Here is a 10,079-nt window from a genome sequence, read left to right as displayed (position 1 = left end):
ATTATATTTTATAACAAATATAAGAACACAACTAATCTTGTTATATAGCTCAAGGTCCAATAGGGTTGAGAATTCCTTTTATATAGAGAGTTACAAATTTGTAAGTAAAAACCTAACGTAACATCACTTCTGGTTATTCCATATTAGGAAAAAACTGAAGTAAAAGTTACGCCATTGATGTTCTGATATGAAAATAGAAGTGATTCTATCTATTTGTGTTTGTATGGTATAGCGTGACTGAACTGTGAGAAGGCGCATAGGGAATTTTGGGAAAGTGAATAGGATTATGTGCATGAAGCTGAAGAACAAGAACAAGATCAGCATCAGTAATTAGATGACCTATGGAATGTAAAGAATCAGACCAAGAATTAATGTTATAAATAAACAGCCATAGAACTGGTTTATAACGTTGTCATGTTCTTGAACAATTTCTGCATCTCAGTCCAAGTTTGTGGAGCTGTAAAAGATAAACCAGGATTCATTAACATGTTCTAAAATCTCAGGATGAAATTGTAGCATGAAGCCATGAAACAATGATACAGTCCACTTATGCGAGCAGGAGAACCATCAGATCTTACAGCAGGAACAAATTGAGGAAGACAAAGGAGGTGAATCATCAACATCTCCATATATTACTAAAGTATATGTAAAAGTTTTATCCCTTGTAGCATTAGCAATCCTAGTAGAGAAAAAAGAATCTTGTCTTGTCTTGTCTTGCTCCTCACTAGTATAACTTACTGAATCTTCCAAGGAAGATTGATAATATTTCCTTGCTGCATGAGGTCTGCATGGCTGTTTCCTGATATTTCTTTCAACATCCGGAAGATAAATGCTACCCAACCATAAATCATCACTAACCTAATAGTTTCTTGAAAAGAAAAAAGAAGCAAAGAAACCCAATCTTCACCTTTCAGGTGAACCTTCTAGGCAGCTTTATTAGCATTATTATTTGCAACAATAGAGCATATAGATCAAACACGTATTCTTCAGAGTCTTGCATTACGTAGCTGTTGCTTCAGCATAGGGCGAACATATTCATTGTAGCCATCAGGAATAACTGAATCATTTAGAGGATCCTTCCATGCTTCTTCGTAGAGTTTTGGATAAACATTTCCATCATAGCAACCAAGAACCGAACCAAGGTAGTGATCAGTGTAGTTAAATGCATCAACAAGTGCAATTGCATTGGGACGGACCTAATCCATTAAATCAAGCATATTTTTCAGAGGGCACAGTGAGAGGGTATACAGAATCAACCAAAACAAAGCACTCAAAACGCTAGAACTAACCTGGGAATATAAAGATCTCAGTTGGTCATTTGCAAGTGAAGCTTGCTTGGGTGTGATGCATCCAGTGGAGAGAAAATCACCCTGATGTTTATGAAGAAGGTTCAAAGCATACATGTAGCAAAGAATCTGCAACTGTTGTTTCACACCTTTCCCTGGTATCTCTTGCTGCAATTTCTCAATGAACCTGGAAGAGAGAAAGTTCTATAAATTTGTATTTGAACATAGAGAAGAACCAAGAGTACATGCACCAATTTACAAATTAGGTGCTCATATGCACAAGATTCCTGTATTGCAGCTCAAAAGGAGGTCAGCTTATGCAACCTTCCCTTTGTATTTTTGCGAATATCCCCTGTCATTTGGAAGTGTGGTGCTACCAAAATTGCTCCAAGAAAAACAGAACCAAGAATTTCCATACCAATATGGTACCCAAAGAGACTTCATAAAATCATTCAAAACTAAGGGAAAAATATATGCTACTTTACCAGTGAGAAAAGTAGCACAACCTCCCTTCATACGGCACATTTAATATATAAACTCAGTAGGCACACAATTTTTGGAATCATCTACCCCAGGAAGAAAAAGCCCTACCATCAAAATTTTGTTCTAATCTGTAGTTCCTCTCCTAATATGCAACGAGAGGAACAAAATAGTGGAGTATAATCAAGAATTAGATTTGAAATGTAAATGTGAAGAACCTACGGAAAGAGAAATAAGCTTACTTGGAAACAACAATCAATTGGCAATGAGCGACGGCTGCCTCAACTAGATCAGCTGACAGTTCTGCAAAACCTGAAGAAAAAGGGATGACCAAGTAAGCACACAAAATAATTTGACAGAACTAACAGAAAATTTCAACATCAAAAAGGCCAAAAGATAGCACTCTCGACTTTTACAGCACGGGGAAGCATATGAACAAGATGAAACAGAAACTCTTTAATTTCTAAATGAAATGATGAAACTGAATTCATAATAACATTCCGACCAGTTTTCAGCTCATCTAGACCATTAAAAGATATCTGGCCAGTAAATCTGTCAAATTAATACCCACTAATTTGGTCTCAGGGATTTCAAGAACAGTTTTCCTTTGCTCCAGGAACCATAATTACTCTCCAGTTAATAGAATGAGACACACACACACACACACACACACACACACACACACACAGACAACAGAAACATAAGATATATATCCCTAGATCGAGTCAGAGAAGCATACCCTCTTCAGGATTTGGATAGTGGCTAAGGCTTTGAGCACGGGTGACACACATCCTAGCAGCCCTGGCTTCAAATGCCTCCAATATCACATTAGGCTTTAGCCAATCCTCAGCTGCATTACATGAAACAATTATCAGCAACTTCAGTACACTAAATTCATTGCCTAGGGAAGTAAATGGTTAGATATAAAGCACAACGGTCTTTAATCCTCATGAACCCATATCAACCAGTATCAAACATGTTTAAACAAAGGTATACATGAAGCCTGATTTTTATTTTCACATATAATACACTCAGCACTTGCTGGATTAGCCATAGACAGTTTAAATTATTCAGTGATAGCCTGAAGCAGCACACTGTATAGAAAAAAAAGTAAATGCAACTAATACCCTTTTGAGCACCACAACGACACTGCAAAAGATGTTCTACCCGTGCCATATAAGCTGTTGTTCCAACAGGCTTCTTTCCAGAACCCAGCTGAGAAACAGTCTTCATGAGAAACCTTGCAACCTGAGATAGAAATTTGAAGAATAAAATTAACAACAGTTTAGAAGTGAATTCCAAGTGGATCCAGTAGACCAACCCCACTGATGCCATACAACACGCCAACAATATGTTCACCAAGTCCTGGTTCAAGTATGCCCAAGTCTAGCCTCAATTAATAGCAATGTTGGGCTTAATCAGTGGGCTTTAAGCAAAAAATTAGTCCTCTATCCACAATGAAAAGCACAGTGAATGTAATCAATGGACTATCGTTCAAGACTTTGCCCGGCTTATTTATCAAAATTCAGAAAGTACGAAGATGACAACAACTCATGTATGCTTGGAACCCTGATGCAGACCATCAGTTGGAGACTATTGACTGGAAAACTTTAATTATTAAGAGTGCTCCTTTTCCTGTAAGCATTTTGTTTCAAACTATAATGCCTATATAAGTCTTCAAGAGGAATCTTCAGTTTCAGATCAATCAACAGGAAAAAGATAAAGAAAAAGATATATATTCAATCATATGACTTGATTTTTTTTTCTCCGTGTCTTTGCTTATTAAACAAGCATGAGACTCTTTGTGTTCCACATACCTGTAAAAGCAGCACAACATTGTCTCCTTCATATGTACAGGCAGGAACATAAACTGCAAACAACTCTGGAAGGCCACTCGCAGTAAGATAACCATGTCCACCACAAAGTTTCCTACATTCTTCAATGGCATCCTGCACCAAAATTCACTTCTTGTTAACCGAATTTCATTACTTTTTTGAATGCCAATGGGAATGAGCAAAAAATGAATACAAATGGGCGAAGTATCGGCAAGAGTGACATACAGCAGTGAAAGAAGTAGTCAAGGACTTCAAACCAGCAGTACACGCATGAGCCTCAGGTAATGTTGAGAAATCATTGGCTTGCAGCCTTTGGGTCACATCCGTATAAAGCCATTTCAACCATTCACCAACGAATCTGAAAGCATATGCAGATGCCAGCAAAGGAAAGAGTCTGCTTTGCTGAGTTTTGTAATCAATCACCTGCAATAAAGTACACGGTGAGAACATTAGTTGCATATATGAATACAATTAATACATTAATGTCCGACCAACCAATCAACGGCAAGACAAAATATCATGCGGATCCCTATTTTGAAAAAACTAAATAGCATTTCCAACATCAGCTGTCATAAAAAGTACAGGAAACAGCCATTGCAACAGGTTATGACTATGCTACAGCAATAAAGCCACGAGTATAAAACCAAATAGACCGTCAGATTCTCCATATGTTGCAAATACCACAAATACGGCCATACTTGCAAATAACAAAAATGGCCAACAGAAGTTTCTATTGTCACTGTTAAGGAATCAATAGGTATCTTGACAGTAAAACTTTCAGCAGCGTTTCCTCGAATTCAGTAACATAACTGAAAACATCAGCATAGACATTACCAGCATACTTATCTGAAATTCACTCAGAGGTTTCAACAAAAGCATTTTCCATTGAAGAATGAATTTCATAGCAACAAATACAAGAAGTTTAGTTTTAACCAAATACCTGAGTCTCAACACCACCATCATTTGAACCAAATTGTCTCCGAACAGCACTATACCGTGTAGCAATACAAACTGCCCGTGATAAAGCAGCGGAAGCATCAGCTACAATTGTCTGCCGCACATACACCATAGTGCCATAAATTAATTGCCGTGGAACCTTGGATTGCACACATTTCCCTTCCCTTGTAACCTGCATAACCCTGTAACATTTGAAACAAACTTCAGCATGAAAAACAAAGATAAAGATAACAAGGAATAGAAATTAGAGCTATGAAAAATTATCATTTGTATACCACTGACTCTTAAAAGTTTCTAGTATTCCAGTAACAGTTAGGATACCTCCCACCCATTTGATTGCAGCTTTCCAAATAGGAAGTAATTCAAATTACCAACCAAATAATAGAAAAGAAAAATGAAACTTGAACCTTCTTGGAATCAAGAGAGGAAGAGAGAGAGGGAGAGGTAGTGAGAACAAACCGCATCAACATTTGGTTCCTTGGGATGCGAACATGATCAAATCTTAGAACACCATTGTCCATGGTATTATATGCGCCACTCCCAAATTTCATTCCAATATCACCAACAGTTATGCCGGGAAGAGGCATGTGATCATCCAAACTCCGAAGCTGGACGATAAAGCCTGAAATTAAAATTAAGCACATAAATATCAATAGATCAATTACATTACATGAGGTTTGGAACAACGGATGCATGAACTTACCATGCACTCCATGTTCACGACCTTCTGTTATTAGTCGTGCATAAACAACAGCATGTGTGGAAACTTTACCCAATCCACCAGGCCACCACTATAAAGAAAAAATAATTTAAATAAATAAATAACCTCAGTAACAATATTAAAAAAACTATAACTAATTCATTGTCCCATTTTAACATTTTCTTCATTCCCAAGCATTACACGGGATAAAACCAACTTAATAGAAAAAAAAACATATTTATGACATTGAGAATTTGAAATGGCTGCCATGTGTAAAGTAATTTCTATTATACGAACTTTTATCAAATAGTTTACTCACTTTGCTCGAAGTCAATGTAGGACTATGAATGACAAATTCATCGGTCTCAAGATCAAAAGTTGCAGTGGTTTCCAGGCCTTGAACATTGGAACCATGACCAAGTTCAGTTTGTGCATAGCAGCCAATAATTTGCATCTTATGCGCCAAAGGAAGCCACTTCTTTTGTTGCTCTTCCGTACCTTGTCCTTTAATTGCTGGAACAAACATACCCTGCCAAAATATACCCAGAAATCAACATGAAAGAGATTAACTACATAACGATTGAAAAAGGATCTAGTAATCACACAAAAACAAGAAATTAATAACAAAACATACCCAGTGAAGATCAGTATAGGCTGGTTCATCGACAAAAGTCCTTAGCTTACTTGCTTCTTCTTCTGCAATAATAATAAAAGTTGCATGTTTAGAAAGCAATTACCGCAAATGCTTTTTTTGCCTAATTATATACATTAAACAGAGGCAGCCCACCAGAAAGACGAAGTTCAATGATACGTTTCCAAGCATGAGCTGCTTTCCTTAGAGTGTTTTTAAACAATTCCTTTCTACTTAGCATCGCTCTGTTATCCTTTCTAAATGCCTGCACACAGATACAACCACCTCAAATTAACCCAAGCCGATGACTAAAGTCTACAATTTTTAATAGCTACTTTTAATTTCTCACTTTTCTTACAATTGAGGGGATTAACAATAATAATGAAAAAGAAAAAAAAGAAAAAAAGAAAAAAGAAGAAGAAATATAAGAAGTACCGGATCGCTGGCGACGAGACGAGCCATGCGATCGGCGACGTCGAAGGCATGGCGGGAACCAGCCCAGACGATTTTCATCTCGTCGACATCAAATTGCGCCTTGTTCCTCTCTTCGGCCAAGTGATCGACGCCTTCCATTTTGGTGGATGGTCAAATTACCAAATTCTAAGCTCCTGGATTTATTTTCTTTTTCTTTTCTTTCAGAAGGAGAGAGAGCAGAGCTATGAAAATTGAGAGTAGGTATTGTTACAAATTGGCAATAAATATCCAATTTATTTATATAAATATGTATATCTTAGAAATACAAATATTAATAGTATAAATAAATTGGATAAAAGAGAGCGATAACGATATGGATGGCGATGACGCTTTGGATTGTATTTCCCGAGGTCTATTTTTTCCCACACGGTTCTAGGTTTATAAAATTCTTCAATCTTTTCCCCTTTTTTTCTTGTTTGGTCAGAGCTAAAACACGCACCAGTTGAATGTGCACATTTTCCGTGTGACATTATAGGATAAGTAAATGACGAAAATCTCCTTATGTGAGGTACCTTTTTAATATTATGCCATTGTGTCTATTTGTTTTTTTTAATTTATTATATATTCATTCGTTTATTCTTATCAAATTAATTGATTAATGAGTAAATTATTTTACTCCTAAACTTCTTTACAATCAAATTTATCCAAAATAAATTTTTATTAGATTATATAAAATTTTTATTTGATACATTTATAAAAATTTTAATAAATATTTAAAGTTACTCTGAATTTTTTTATTGAATTAGAGTATTTTTATTTTTAATTTTTGGCTCGGGTTATTTTATTATTTGAAAAATAAATAAATAAGTATATATTATTCTAAAATAAAGAATAAGAAGAAGAATAAAGAATGTTGTAAAATAAAGAACAAGAACAAATAAAATAAAGAGAGAAGAGAGAATAATTTTTCTGTATTTATGTCTGTATGTATATGCATGTGTTTATGTATGTTATTCCATTGATTGTAATTCTTATTTATAGATGTAAAGAGTTACAGAGTTGAAGTTTTATTTACATAAGAAATCTATCCATAGACATAATGATAGACATCCCATATAATCCAATTTTATAATATTATCATAACAATTCTCCTTGGATGTCTATTACAATGAATATGTCTCGTTAAAATCTTACTAAAAATCATGTGGAAAAAAATCTTAGTGAAGGAAAAGAAATATATTATTCATGTTAGGAAACTCAATAGAACAAAATCTAAGCTAAGAGATATAGTGCATCAAAATCTTCCCATAATAAAAATATGACTTCTAACAAAGATCTCTTAGTTGGCGTATGCCAATTTTGTTCACCAACTTCTCAAATTTTATTATAGCGCTTTTGTAAATAAATTTGCCAAATTATCAATAGATCGAATTTGATGAACATCTAAAACACCTTACTTTTGAAGCTCATGAGTGAAAAGAAATTTGGCGAAATGTGCTTGGTTCTATCTCCTTTAATATATCATCCTTTGAGTTAGGCAATACAAGCAACATTATCTTAATACAGCACTATTGGGCTTCCTTTATCAAATGAGAGATCACATATTTTTTTTACTATGTTGGATCATAGATCTCAGCCATATGCATTTTCTACTAGTCTCGTGCATTGTCAATATTTCGGCATGGTTAGATGATGTGGCAGTTAGAGTTTGTTTGTAAAACACCAAGATATAGTAATGCCACCATATGTAAACAAGTAACTTGTTTGTGATCGAACTTTATGTGGATCAAATAAATATCCAGCATATGCATATCTAATTAATTCTGGCTTCGAGTCTTGTGGATAAAATAAGCATATATTTGATGTACCATGTAAATAATATAAAACTTGTTTAACACCATTCTAATGTCTTCGAGTTGGTGAGGAACTATATCTTGCTAGAAAATTCACAGAAAATGTTATATCAGGTATTATACAATTAGTAAAATACATTAATACTCAAATAGCATTAAGATATGGTACTTATGGACTAATAATTTCTTCACCATCTTTCCGAGGATGAAAAGGGTCCTTTTTCACATCCAAATGTCTAATAATCATAGGAGAACTTATTGGATGAGATTTATCCACATTAACACGTTTTAATATCTTTTCAATATAAGTTGACTGATGAATAAGAATATCTCAAAATAAATGTTCGATCCGTTGGCTGAAACAAAATTTTGTTCGTTCTAAATCTTTCATTTCAGGTTTATTTTTTAAAATAATTTATTATTTCTATCAACTCTTCAGGAGTCCCAATGATGTTTAAATCATCAACATAAACTGTAATTATAACAAAACAAGAATTTATTTTCTTAATAAAACATATGGACAAACTGAATTGTTAATATATCATTTCTCCAAAAGATATTCATTTATACAATTATAACATATTCATCTAGACTGTTTTAATGTATACAAGAATTTTATAGCTTAATTGAATACATTTCTCGAGGTTTTGAGCTATATTTCATATTTTTAAGTGAATTATGCTCAAACTTTCAAATTGGGTTGCAGCATATAAAGTCAATTAGAATTAGTGAAATTATTTATACAAAAGGAATTTTAATATCCATTTCTCTAGATTTATAGCTCTAGGAGTCTAGTTTCACATGAAAAATGTCTTACATCAATCCGAGGTGTATGGAAGACGCAACAGTCAAAATACTGAAGCATGTTTGAACTGTCAAGACTAGATGAGCAATAAAATATTTTGATTTCTTGGAGCATGAAGATTGCTGATTTTGGAGTTGCTTAAAACTAAAATGTTGTAATGGATTGACCAAACTTTCTAACAAAAACTCTTACCATTTGAAGTTATATAGCTCAAGATTTCGAATTTTTAAATGGTTATCCCAGTAATTGAAAAACAGATAATTGGTAGAAGCATTCACGGTCAACATCCCCAACCATGAAAGTATCCATTCATGACCATAAAGAAACTTTTCTATCTGTGAAAGAAAGTTTTCTAATATTGAACAAAGATTCACACTCGTGAAGAACTCTTTTCTCACAAGTCTAGTAGCATTCATAGCCAAAGTTCCCAGTCATGAACAAAAGTTCCCAGCCGTAAAAGCAGACTTCCTAGCAGTGAAGAATTGTTCATGGCCATGACGAGTTTCAATTTTTCAAATCTATTTTTCATTTTGATGCTTCACAGCCATGAAAGATTATTCCCACCCGTGAAGCTGCATTTGTAAAGGCTATTACAACGGCCATATTTGCATTTAATGAGGGTATAACGACTCTATTTTACCTAGAACTATTTAAACTTTATTTGTAATAGTTCTAATTTTGAAATTTGAGGATTATTAATCCTATTTTGATGATTACAAATAATTAAGAATGACTAATTTATGTGCAAGGAAAAAAATTAGTTCTTTTAAGACAGGGCGGATTCACGCCTATGAACTTTTATTCACAACCGTAAAACCTTAGTTTTTAGGGATTAAGAATTCTCGCCTCAAACAGCAAAAAGGACAGTAGTGTTCACAACATTCTTCCTAGCCGTGAAAACGAAAGTTCATAGCCGTAAAGAAATATTCACGCCTATGAAAATAATCTCTTCCTCACAATCAGAAGATATCACAGAAGGATTTACGGGGACAGTTCCTAAGCTGTGAAGGAGATCTTCCCAGCCGTGAAGAATAATTCACTCTCGTAAAAAAATAATCTCCTCCTTAAAACCTGAAGAAACCATAGAAGGGTTCACGAGGAAGGTTCCCAAGCCGTGA

General features: G+C 34.4%; 1 protein-coding gene across 1 annotated transcript; it reads right to left on the bottom strand.

Annotated features, from left to right (window-relative positions):
• Positions 1 to 368: 368 nt before the first annotated feature.
• On the bottom strand, positions 369 to 6,758 carry LOC8282566 (peroxisomal acyl-coenzyme A oxidase 1). The gene is made up of 14 exons (XM_015723092.2): positions 6,325 to 6,758; positions 6,046 to 6,154; positions 5,893 to 5,954; positions 5,578 to 5,787; positions 5,262 to 5,349; positions 5,018 to 5,180; positions 4,542 to 4,740; positions 3,827 to 4,024; positions 3,584 to 3,715; positions 2,894 to 3,014; positions 2,506 to 2,616; positions 2,009 to 2,078; positions 1,290 to 1,473; positions 369 to 1,196 (listed from the first exon to the last, which is right to left on the bottom strand). The coding sequence occupies exons 1-14, from the start codon at positions 6,460 to 6,462 to the stop codon at positions 987 to 989; spliced, it is 1,995 nt and encodes a 664-aa protein (XP_015578578.1). The 5' UTR covers positions 6,463 to 6,758; the 3' UTR covers positions 369 to 986.
• Positions 6,759 to 10,079: the final 3,321 nt, after the last annotated feature.

This window comes from Ricinus communis, chromosome 7 (assembly GCF_019578655.1).
Source record: "Ricinus communis isolate WT05 ecotype wild-type chromosome 7, ASM1957865v1, whole genome shotgun sequence".
NCBI classification, from domain to species: Eukaryota; Viridiplantae; Streptophyta; class Magnoliopsida; order Malpighiales; family Euphorbiaceae; genus Ricinus; species Ricinus communis.
Note: the sequence above shows the minus strand (reverse complement) of the source record. Positions and strands in the feature narration are given on the sequence as shown.